This window comes from Miscanthus floridulus, chromosome 7, assembly GCF_019320115.1.
Source record: "Miscanthus floridulus cultivar M001 chromosome 7, ASM1932011v1, whole genome shotgun sequence".
Lineage (NCBI taxonomy): Eukaryota > Viridiplantae > Streptophyta > Magnoliopsida > Poales > Poaceae > Miscanthus > Miscanthus floridulus.
The window spans coordinates 48,050,555-48,063,976 of NC_089586.1; the positions used below are offsets into that span (position 1 = coordinate 48,050,555).

The 13,422-nt window shown below is 41.5% G+C and overlaps 1 protein-coding gene across 1 annotated transcript; it reads left to right on the plus strand.

Annotated features, from left to right (window-relative positions):
* The first annotated feature begins 3,931 nt into the window (after positions 1–3,931).
* On the plus strand, positions 3,932–4,519 carry LOC136465473 (uncharacterized). The gene has a single exon (XM_066464190.1). It carries the CDS (start codon positions 3,932–3,934, stop codon positions 4,517–4,519), a length of 588 nt encoding a protein of 195 aa, XP_066320287.1.
* The last annotated feature ends 8,903 nt before the right edge of the window (positions 4,520–13,422 follow it).

Consider the following 13,422-nt stretch of genomic DNA (forward strand, 5'->3'; position numbering starts at 1 on the left):
AGCTGGTGGGGGATCTCCTGTTCATCCCTCGCCATCGGATCTATTTGTGTGGCCACGATTAGGCTATATCGGTTCGGTATATGACTGGTCCACCATGGGTTGTGGACTCGGCCCACAGTGCCGCGTCAGCGCGCGCTCATGCACACATGGTGCACTGCGCCACTCACACACGGCCACGTGGCTGCCCAGTCACCCGGCGATGTGGTCAACTACGACCCGCCGGACATTTTGTAGATTAGCCCCTTGATTTTTGGTGAATCAACCCGCGGTCCAGTTCAGTTCAAAAGAATTACTTTCTAGTCCTGTTTACATTCGTTTTAGACAATATAGTTTTTGGTAATAATGTGCGCCATCCATAAATCATTTTAATTCAGATTTTATTAGTTTAAATTCAAATTTGAGTTCAATTTATTTACAGAAATGCCATTGAAACTTGTTTTATGCATAACTTTTGTGTTTTAAGTCTGATTTGAGTGATTCTGTCGCTCACATGTTTGTAGCAGTACGTAGAATAGATTTATAAGCTATTCAATCTATGTTTCTACTGTCTGGTGTACTATTCTAATAGAAGTCTATTTGTATGCATGTAATGATTGGAATGGATGCTTGATTGGTGAATTGGAACATGTTTAGAGGGTGAGCAGTTCATGGTGACTGAGGATCAGTAGGAAGATCAGCAGTACTAGGAAAACTTTGAGAAAGGCAAGTGTAGCAAAGGCCCCTTGTACCTATGAACTTTACAATTCATATTCATGCATGTGTCTAAATTTGAATTACCTTTAAGGACTCTACATAGATTATTACTTGTACCACATATCCTTGTTACCTATGGTTTGGGTATGCATTTTGGATAGATGTTGTAGCGCTCAACACAAAGTAATTGTTAAACATGACTAAAGGCATTATGCAATGTGATAAAATGGAGCTTTTTAGCAACAATTAGGGGGCTAGAGTACGGGGTTGAGTGCTCTAGTGCCTCTCCATAAGGACTTAATCCTGAAGCGGCCACCTAGGAGGTTTCTTACAACCCTGAGTGTCATATGACTGTGACTTTAACCAGCTAACTAGATTGTACTAGCTCGTTTGTAGCTTTCCGTAAGGGCAAGAGGGGGGCACTAGCTGGTATGTTTCCTTTCCTACTAGGGTGTGTACTGTGCCGCGACCACATGTGTCACTCCTAGAGGAGGGCCACATATGGCTAGATGGCTAAAACCTTAGCAACTATGACTTGTTAGTGCAACTAGCGAAGGGTTACGTAGTGAAACCCTGCCACCCTTCCTAGGTAGAGGTGTTGTGGGCTTTGCAAACCCCGACATTGGGAATCACGGCTCGGTGGGTAAAGTTGTATAATTTCTACAGAAATATTTAACCTGTTATAACAGCCATGCTCACGGATATGAGCGATCTGGATCCTTCATGATTAGTGGTTACTATGGATGGTTGGGAATTGATATAATCTTGACTATACATTAATATCAATTGGGATTTGGGATTATTCACAAAAGTAGTGATTCAGGATGCTAAAACTTGAACAACTAAAATTGTGAAACGCAGTCAAACTATGTCTAGCCTTTGAGCCTCATAGATCCCTTTGATATACTTGTTAAATATGGTGAGCTTACACTTGCTTTACATTCAATGAAAATCTTGGATGGGTAACAGATAATGTGTATGAGGAGATTCTGGAGGATGTCCAGGACTACTAGGATGATGTTCACTAGTTGAAGTCCCTGTGGCAGTTTGGGCTAGTATTCCACTGTGTGTAATAATGTTGCCAATGAGCAAGACTATGTATTAATAGTATGATAAGATATGCGATGTAATGAAGTACTTTACTTTGATATTATTACAATTTGATGGTATATGTGTGTTTGGACATCCTGGGTGCACATATATGAGTACTTGATTTTGCTATGCAAAATTGGGTGCGATAAATTGGTATCAGAGCTATAACTGACTCTAGGATGATCAACCTAGTTAGAAATGGACATTTTTAGGATCACATTATTTTTATTTTGCTACCTTTAATTTACTATAAATTTTTTGCTTATATTTTGTCCTTTATCTGTTGCAAAAGTTATCTTATTCTAATACTCAACCTTTTCAATCTTATAGATGGCCCGCACCAAGCTGACACCCTGCAAGCGGACCATTGTGATGCCCATAAGGAGGACAAGGTTCATGTTTGGAAAGCATGTTCTTGCACATCTGGTGGAGGCTCTAAGGAGCATGGAAGAGGAACCGCCTATGGAGGTGGCCATGAAGGAACCTCTGGAGGATGTGATGGAGGATGAACTGATGGATGAAGAGACTGAAGAGGGGCCCATGTTTGAGGAGCCTATAGAGATAGAAGAATCTGAGGAGGAGCCTATGGAGGAAAATGGATAGGGTGGTTAGGATGGAGCCAGTGACCCTGATGATGGTGATGATTCTGATAGTTCTGATTCTGATGATGGGGGGTAATGATGGTGGCAATGGAGATGGTGGAGATGGAGGAGATGATGGTGGTGATGGTGACGGAGATGGAGGAGATGGTGGTGATGACCATGATGCACTGCTGGCTCAGGGGTGGACCACGAAGATCCACTACGATTTGGAGGGCGATGCCTACAACCACCCTAAGCTTCTCTCACTTGTACGTTGCTACCACACCAGGTGCACTATGTAGTACAAGACGGAGCATTGGACCCACCCTAACAACACCGGCTTCTGGGAGATAGAAGTGTACATCTGCGAAGGGAGTCAAGTGTGCTACATCCACCGTGCCATCACTGCATGGCTCACACATGCAGCCGCCATCAAAGATGCCACTCGACAGGTGTTGGTGGTCAACCACGACTGCCACTTCGACGACATTGCATGGGAGGAGGATCGTTATCTTCCCTGCCATCGGAGCGGCCAGTCTACCTGCAACATCGCCGCACCACTTGGAGAGGTGAACCCTAGGATTAGGCCTACCTTGATGAGCTTGGCCCAGACCAACACCGACTTGGATCAGGCCTTGGACGAGCTAGATGTCATGGGGAAGGCATACCTGCAGCTTGCCCATGAGAATGCTACATTGAAGCAACATCAAGGAGGTCCTGATGTGGAAGCGCCAGGTGTTCCTGCTCAATTGCCCCCGAGGAACAGAGGAGAATTTGGAGACCCCAACACCAGCACCAACATCGACCCATAGGAAGATTTCCTAAAAATATGTAATAAACACGCATAGATATGCGAGAGTGTGTTTAGTTTCTTATTTTAATGGTTGAACTATTGATACTTGAATGGTTGGATGATTGTCATGATGAACAATGTTTGATTTGGATTTTTGACATGATTGTAATGACTTGTGGGCATGTCCACAGTCATTTAGCTAAGATTAAGGCTTAAGGATAATATGAATAATAGTTGGGTTTCTTTATATCTTGCTGTCCATTCTGTATCATTCTGACCAGTCCACCTTTATCAGTTCACATCTCATGTTCTATATGTCCAATGGTCATGAAAATTTTATGGAGATAAGTAGACTTCTACATCTTTCTTTTGGCTCTGGAATCACCTCAATACCTCTTATAAATTGTGAGATACAGCTGTTGTAAGTTGATGTTTCTGTGCTGTCAGAAATCTGGAATAGTACTACTTGTCGTCTATTTTTGCCTGACTAAACTTCAGAATCTGAGCATGTGTTCTAAATGAAAGTTGTAGAGAATTTCATAAGCTTTCCAGAAAGGTAAAATTAGCAATCAGATGATAAAAATAGAGTGATATATGCTCGTTTTACTGCACTCCTATTTGTCCAACTCGTCGGAAAAGTTCAGAACAATAATCTTCTTGTATACCCTATATATCTCTTGTCTTTGATCTTACGATACCTACTCTCATTAGGCCATTATCTCTTAAAGGTTATATATTTTGGACATATGAGACTTATATGATGTATCTACAGATGGTGAACACCAGGAGGAACAACCAGGGAGGCGAGGAACTGACACCGCCACCTCCTATCACTATGGAGCAGCTGATGATGATGCAAACCCAGTTGCTTCAGCAGATGGCTCAGAACATGCAAAATATGGGGAATGGGAATGGGAATGCACCCCCTCAAGTCAGAGACAAGAGAGGAGAGTATCTGAAGGGACATTCACCTGTCTTCAAGCATTCCACCGACCCACTCGAAGTCGATGACTGGTTGTGTGCTATTGAGAGGCAACTTGAGATTGCCCATTGTGATGACAAAGAGAAGGTCTTGTATGCTTCTGGACAGCTGCAGGGAGCTGCACTTGATTGGTGGGACTCTTTCCACTTTGGTCGTACTGAAGCTAATCCCATCACTTGGCCAGAGTTTCGTAGCGCCTTTCGCTCTCATCATGTGCCTGCTGGATTGATGAAATTGAAGAAGAAATTTTTTTTGGCTCTCAAGCAAGGAAGTATGTCTATTGCGGAGTATCATGACAAGTTTATACAATTGTCATGGTACGCACCTACTAAGGTGGATGATGATGAGAAGAGGTGGGACTATTCATGGAAGGTCTGAATGATGGTCTCCAGTACCAACTGTTGTCTCATACATTTGCTAGTTTCCAGCAGCTGGTGGACAAGGCCTTGGTTATAGAGAACAAGCGCCGCCAGATGGAGAACAAAAAGAGGAAATTCTAGGGGAAACAGCAACGGAGTAACTCTCGTGTCCGCACTACTCCTCAGCAAGCTTACCCGCAACAGCGCTATCAAGGTTAGTCCGGTCTGATCAATCGCAACTAGCAACCACAGTGTGCACAGCAGCAGCAACAATAGTACAAGGCGCACCAAAGGTGCCAAATGCAGTTAATGATAATAGATGCTTCAATTGTGGAGAACCAGGACATTACTCAAACAGATGCCCCAAGAGGATGGCTAACATGTAGCAGAACTATGTCTAGGGAAAAGTCAATCATGTAACTGCAGAAATAGCTCAGGAGGCACCTGATGTGGTGATCGGTATGTTTTTGGTCAACTCAAACTCAGCTACAATACTTTTTAATTCTGGTGCTTCGCATTCCTTCATAGCACATACTTTCATAAAGAAGCATGGTATTCTCGTATGTGTTATGAAGAAACCCATGTTAGTAAACTCACCTAGAGGGGAAATTAAAGCAAATTGGATATGCTTAGCTGCTAGTCTCATCATAAGGGGGGTAGAATTTCAAGCCAACCTTGTAGTCATAGACTCATCTGGAATTGATGTTATCTTGGGTATGGATTGGTTGAGGTCCTGAAAGGCAATTATTAATTGTGGGAACAGTTCCGTGAATCTAACCACTCCATCCGGAGAGAAAGTTGAGTATGTGGCAACACAGTCAGCTGTGGAAATCTATTGGGTTAATCAATTGGAGGGCACAACCCTAGAGGATATACGGATAGTAAACAAGTATCCAGATGTCATCCTTGAGGAGTTACTAGGTATGCCACCTAAATGAGATATTGAGTTTATAATTAACCTTTTACCTAGAACTACACCCATAGCTAAGAGACCCTATAGAATGGGAGTGAATGAACTAGCAGAACTTAAGAAACAAATAAGGGAATTGCTAGATAAGGGTTATGTCCAACCTAGTTCTTCACCTTGGGGTGCACCAGTATTGTTTGTAGAGAAGAAAGATGGTACACAAAGAATGTGCATAGATTACAGATCACTTAATGAGGTCACAATTAAGAACAAGTATCCACTACCTAGAATCGATGACCTGTTTGACCAGTTGAAAGGAGCTTGTGCGTTTTCCAAGATCGACCTCCGATTTGGATACCATCAGTTGAGAATAAGACATTCTAACATTCCTAAAACTGCTTTTGTGACCCGATATGGATTATATGAGTTCATAGTCATGTCTTTTGGTCTGACCAATGCACCTGCTTACTTCATGTATTTGATGAACAAAGTATTCATGGAGTACCTTGACAAGTTTGTCGTTGTGTTCATTGATGATATATTAGTCTACTCTAAGAATGAAGAAGAACACGAGGGACATTTGAGGTTAGTATTGTAGAAGCTTAGAGAACATCAGTTCTATGCTAAGTTTAACAAATGTGAGTTCTGGCTAAAAGAAGTATGTTTCCTTGGTCACATAATCTCTAATGGAGGAGTAGCAGTAGATCCCAAGAAGGTTAGAGATGTGTTGAGTTGGAAGCCACCTTAGGATGTTAGTGAGATTCGGAGTTTCCTTGGTACGGCTGGGTACTATAGGAGATTCATCAAGGGATTCTCTAAGTTAGCAAAACCCATGACTGCTCTGTTAGAAAAGAATGCCAAATTTATATGGTCTAAGCAATGTCAGGATAATTTTGAGGAGTTGAAGAAGAGTTTGACTTCTGCCCCAGTGCTTATCTTACCTGATCTTACCAAAAGCTTCTCTATCTATTGTGATGCCTCACGACAGAGTCTAGGCTGTGTTCTTATGCAAGAGGGTAGAGTTGTTGCCTACGCATCTAGACAACTAGGAAAACATGAGTTAAATTATCTGACTCATGATCTGGAGTTAGCAGTTGTGGTACATGCTCTCAAGATTTTGAGGCATTACTTGATTGGTCATAAGTGTGAGATTTATACGGATCATAAGAGTTTGAAGTATATATTCACTCAGTTAGATCTGAATTTGAGGTAGCGTAGATGGCTAGAGTTAATCAAGGATTATGATTTGGAAATACACTACCATCCGGGAAAAGCTAACGTTGTAGCAGATGCCTTGAGTAGGAGGAGTTGTGTGAACATGGCCTATACAACTCAATTACCTAAAGAGTTGTGTGAGGAGTTTGAATACCTAAATTTGGGTATTGTGGCTAACACCATGGAGTTAGAGGTAGAACCTACTCTAGAACAAGAGATTCGTAAGGGACAGTTGAATGATGAGAGGATTAAAGATATTGATGAACGTATAGTGATTGGTAAAGCCCTAGGATTCCACATGGATGATCAAGGAATAGTATGGTTTGGTAAAAGGATTTGTGTGCCAGAAGTGAAGTCTATTAGAGAGTCTATTTTGAGGGAAGCTCATGACTTGGCCTATTCCATACACCCAGAAAGTACTAAAATGTATCTTGATCTTAAAGAGAGATATTGGTGGTATGGACTAAAAAGAGATGTAGCTAAACATGTGGCCACATGTGATATGTGCTAAAGAGTAAAGGCTGAGCATCAGAGGCTAGCAGGTTTACTTCAACCTATGAAGATACCCGAGTGGAAATGGGAAGAAGTTGGAATGGATTTCATAGTGGGATTACCCCATACACAGAGGGGATGTGACTCTATCTAGGTAATCACAGTCTATCTGACAAAAGTAGCGCATTTCATTCCTGTCAAGAAAACTTATTCTGGTGTGAAGTTGGCAGAGCTATACATGGAAAGGATTGTATGTTTACATGGAGTACCGAAGAAGATTGTTTCAGATAGGGGTACACAATTCACATCTCATTTTTGGCAGAAATTGCATGAGTCCATGGACATGAAGTTGAACTTTAGCTCAGCTTATCATCCTCAGACAGATGGGCAAATCGAGAGAACAAATTAGATTTTAGAGGATATGCCGAGAGCTTGTGCTCTATAGTACGGAACAAGTTGGGATAAGAGTTTGCCATATGTTGAATTCTCTTATGATAATACCTACCAGAAAAGTCTTAAGATGGCAGAAAGTGTAGGACACCACTGTTTTGGAATCAAATGGGGGAAAGTCAAGTCTTTGGACTAGAAGTTTTGCAACTGGTGGAGAAACAGGTACAAACAATAACGCAAAACTTGAAGGTTGCATAGTCTCAATAGAAAAGTTATGCTGACACGAGAAGAAGGGATTTGGTGTCTGAGATTAGTGATATTGTTTATCTCAAAGTTTCACCTATGAGAGGAGTTAAGAGGTTTCTGTTTGCACCAAAATTTGGAAGAAGAATCGTAGGGACTCGAAAGCTCCCAAGATCATGTCATCAAGGAATCAATTGTGTGCAGCTGATTTGAATGCAACACTAGAATTGGCTTTCTTCATATAGCGCCGACAGATAACGCCAAAGGCTATGATTGGCACTAGGACAAGGCATGTTGGACTCTGCAAAAAGGGAAAGTTTAGAGTCCAAGTTATCTTAGGGCCAAAATTGTGATGAGTCATGCTTAGGTAGGAACATGCGTAGGTTCTGGGTATAAATATTGGACCCCGGCTATTGTAAAAGACACACAATCAATCAAATACAAGTTACTTACTTTTTTGGCTCCGGACACGCCATAGGAGGAGTAGAGTAGATCTCGGCGAGTTCTTCAGCAAATACGGCTGCATCAATCTGGTCGACCTCCATTGCTTGTCTGTAAGTACCATCATGGCTTATACTTCTGTTCATACGGCTGCATTGATCCGGTCGACCTCCACTGTGACTCTGGTATAAGCTAGTTATCGACTCTTGTCTAGTTCAAGTATGGCTGCATCAATCCAGTCGACCTCCACTACTCGAACTAGATTAAGGTCAAGTTATCGGCTCTATCTAAGGGTGGCGTTCCTTCGGATAGATTCATTATGTTACTGATATTGCTTATTGCTTCCATTATTTATTTAATTATAGCAATATCACTTCACCTGATTGGGATTGATCTAGATCAGCCTTATATCTTTTTTAACCCATCGTTTGTTAATCTAAATTTGATCTAATTTGTACTTTAAATGATGAGTTATGTTTTATCGGCTATTTTATGTCAATCTTGATCATGCATAGTGTGCAGTTAAGGCATGTCTGATCTTGAGTAGATCTACTGGCTAGTGAAAACCGGTCCATGGCCCATTATCATGGCCTGTGTGATTATGCCTCATACCCCATTGTTAGCACCATGGAGTGGGGATCGTTATTTGGTAGATCTGTTCCTGATAGGGCATGACCTTAACTGTGCATTATGCCTGAATCGGCTATTTTAGCCAATATTGAGTGCTTTCACGAATAGTTCATGTCATGAGACCATTGAAGTAAAGATAGGTTGAAAGATGTGTTAGCCCCATGATCTTATTTATTGTATTATGGCATGCATGATTCTACCTCATGCCCCACTGATATTAGTAATAAGTTAGGGTCATCGAATCTATTGTTGTTTTTATGGCCTACATGATTCTATCTCATGCCCCACTGGTCATAGCGATAGATGAGATCTAATATGTTCATTAGATTTATCTTTATTAAATGGTTAAATGATGATGAGATGTTTCATTTATACAAAAGGGATTCGGTTACTTGCAGTCATTGGCTTAGCATAAACTAATCATTGTTGACATCCTCTTGCCATTGACTAATGTTAGTCTAAATAACGAGATCTATCCTGAGCGATAACCGATTTACCTTCCATGAGCTTTAATTGATTTATCTTTATGAGTATGCTGGAATCGACTATTTAGTCGATTTCCTTCCATATCGGCTCTCAGAGATGCACATTCGGGACTATCTAGCAACACCGGCATGTTCCACCTTAAATTACTTATTAGCTTTCTTCCTTGTCAATTGTAGAGTCAAATTGACTGGCATGTCTCAGGAGGAGTGCATAGGATCGACCATTCCTGCGCTGAAGCAAGGCGGATCTCTGGCTCCATCGAGCAGACCCTTTTGGCTTGCTCGTGTGCCCTCGGCACAGGACAAAATTTTGTGCCAACACACATTCTTGGCATGCCTGGTGGGACCTCACAATCATCATGGCGGTTCACAACAATAATGACATCCTTATGGTACATTATGAAGATCTACCTGATGGAGATAAAGATGTCATCGGCAAAGCTATAAAAGAATTTCAGAACAAGTGTTTGTTGTCCTACACCAAAACAAGTGACAACACAATTGTTCAGAAATATCCACTACCAAGAGTTCTATTACATGGGCAGATAGATATAGTTGAAGCTAAAGACAGGCGTTTCTTTACGGAAATTGTAAACAAATCTATTCGTGATGCCATATCAAGCCATAATGAAGCTTTCTTGGACACATTCCACAACGCAATGAAAGAGGCGATTCATGGGTTTCCAGTTGGTCAAGTTAGGCTGGCTTATTACAACATTCCACATCCGTCGACCCAAGGGACTAATTAAATCGGTACCAGTCATCAAGAAGTAGCACCAGCTGGTAATGATGATGTCTAGGCAGTTCAGAGTTTATCTGAACAAGCTCAAGGTACTACTATGAATCAAACATAGTATATTCCTAGATCGTTAGTGCAGCATGTGCAATAGCTGGTGGGGCAAGGTCAGAACCAGGTGATTAATTTTGGCACATCAGGCCACATACTGTCGTCGGCTCAAAAAATAGCACCATCAATTCAAAGGATCCATAGAGATATAGATCCTTATGTCTACAATTAGAGACTTCAAGCAGCAAACCAGCAAAGGACCCAGCAGATAGAGATTCCACAGGGATATCATTATGGCACAAATTATAACACCCTTCACATGATTCCGAATCCAGGGTATTAGGGCACACGGGATTTCAATCCACAGATGGGTCAGCAAGTATAGAGAAATCTAAATTCACATGCTGATGAGTTGTTGCTAAAGGTGACCAAGATGATGAAGAAATAGTTCGGTCTAAAGCCAAAAGGCCTGACCTATTCGTACAAACGCCCATATCCAGAATGGTATAATTTGGTCACTCTTCCAGCAAATTACAGGCTTCTAGAGTTTGCTAAGTTCACTGGTCAAGATAGCACAAGCACAATAGAACATGCCAGTCGGTATCTTATATAGTTGGGCGAAGCATCCATTGAAGAGGCCTATCGAGTTTGTTTCTTCTCTCTATCACTGTCAGAGCCAGCCTTCACTTGGTTTTCATCACTCCCAGTCAACTCCATTACCAACTGGGCTAGCCTCGAGAAGAAATTTCATACTAATCTGACAACTATAAGGCAGAAGACTAATGAATCAGGCACTGAGTTTCTTTAGAGGTTCCGAGAGACTAGGAACTTATGCTTCTCATTAAACTTAGCTGATGATCAGCTAGCTGCTTTAGCCATTCAAGGAATGCTGCCAATGTGGAAAGAAAAACTGCTGGGACAAAAATTTGACAACTTGGGTCAATTGGCTCAACGAGTGGCAACACTCAATAGCCAATTCTAGAGTATGCGCAGAGATACTCGATTCCAGAAGAGTACCATAGTGGCCGAAGCTTATAATCCATACTCAGTCGATGACAGCTATGAAGATGAAGAGGAAGAGGTTGTTGTGGCTGAATGGAATTGGGGCAAAAAGACAGTAATGGTGCCAAATCCTTTGGGAAGAGGAGTCGAGGAGAGCTATGACTTTGATGTCACAAAATCAGACAAGCTCTTCAATTTCTTGCTTGAAAAGGGATAGATCAAGTTGCCCGATAATCATGTTATGTTGCCCCTAATCAGTTGAAGAATAAGAAGTTCTGTAAGTTTCATAATGCTACTTACTATTCCACTAATGAATGCAGAATTTTTTGGTAGCATATACAGAGGGCTATTCAGCATGGAAGGCTCAAATTTGATACGCCTTGAAAGTTGATGATAATCCTTTCCTAGGAGATCAAAACATGGTTGATGCTAGGCTGCACAAAGGAAAGACTAAGGTCCTAACATGAACCAAATCAAGAGAAGCTGGAACAGTCGATCCTGTGAGGCAAATATCGGCCGGTGAATATAGGGGAATTAAAAGATGTCGCGACAAGCAAAAGAGCTGATATGAGCGGGGAGAAACATCAAAGGAATGGGCGACAAAGCCACGAGTTACATCACGAATTCTACTAAATAAATGGCAGCGCCAGAAGGAAAAGGATTATCAATGTTGGTTGGAAAAGCAAGAATACCAGTGTCAACAGAAAAAAGAGAGGTACGAAAGAAAGCAAGCTGAATTGCATTGGAATTGTCCTTTCTTCAGACATTGCTGGAACAAAGGTTTGAAGTTGCCAACCAGGAGTAACTATCCAGAGTGCAGCGAAGGTCCTTTCTTCAGTATTGGGAGTTTAGGCAATCTCAAGCCAACCGTCGGTCTATCCATGCTCAAGATGTATATCACCATGATAACATGGATCGGCGCTTAAAAAATGGAAGTATTCATAATCGGCTGGGAAAAAGAGTTGTCAATCAAGATTGGGCTGATTATGAAGAAGGCAACAAGAGAGAATATGTTTGGTAGGAAGGCCAATGGTGTCCAGGAGGTTTGACAAGAAACTAGAAGAGAAGGGTACAACGCCTAAGGAATAGAGAGTTGGAATAGGCTCAGTCATCCGATAAACCTCAAGTATGGCATACTAAGCAAACAGCCGATAGAAAGCAGCCATCGGCTAATATTCAAATGGCTTTTCTGTTGCTATCAGAATTTAGAGCTTCGGCAGATCAAGAAGTTTATTCGGATTTTGATGAATCAAAGTATGAGGGAATAGTTGCCAAGTTGATGGTCATACAACAAGCAATATTTGATAAACCAGTCAAGCATTGGCACTTAAAAGCTTTATAGCCGATGAATAAGATGTTGGTGGATGGAGGCGCTTCTGTCAATCTCATGCCTTATACCACTTTTCATAAACTTGGCAAGGGACCAGGAGATCTGATGGAGACTGACATGATGCTTAAGGATTTTGGAGGTAATGTGTCTAAGACCCGAGGGGCAATAAACATTGAACTAACAATCAGGAGTAAGACTCTGCTCACCAAGTTTTTCGTCATCGATGGAAAAGTGTCGTACAGTTTGCTCTTTGGTCATGATTGGATTCATGCGAACTATTGTGTACCATCGACCATGCATCAATGTTTGATTCAATGGCATGGAGATGATGTCGAGCTAGTTCGCACTGATGAATCTATGAGCATCGCAACAGCTGATCCAGTCTTTTGGGAGCTAGGAGACTTCGAATGCTTTTCTGGTAAGTTATGGGAAGGAGGCTTCATTAGAATCAATGATGAAAGCCAATGGCTGATCCAAGTAGTCGGCTTTGAAAATTTGTCTTAATGGATAATCCAATAGATGGTATAGATGGCAAACTGGGACATGGTTTCACGTCGGCCGATGAATTAGAAGAAGTAGATATTGGTTCTAGAGGTAGACCTAGGCTGACATATGTAAGTACCAAGTTGGACCCTGAGTATAAATGAGAGTTAGTTGATTTGTTAAAAGAATTTAAAGATTATTTTGCTTGGGAGTACTATGAGATGTCTGGTCTAGACTGATCAATTGTTGAACATCGGTTGCCAATCAAACCTGGATATTGGACATTTAAACAGGCTCCAAGGAGATTCAACCCAAACGTGCTTGAAGATATCAAAAAGGAGACTGAAATGTTACTGGAGGCAAAGTTTATCCGACCGTGCCGATATGCATAGTGGATATTGAATGTTGTCCTTGTATATAAGAAGAATGGAAAATTAAGAGTTTGCATTGATTTTAGGGAAACTGAACAAAGCCACACCCATGGATGGTTATCTAATACCGATAGCTGATATGTTAG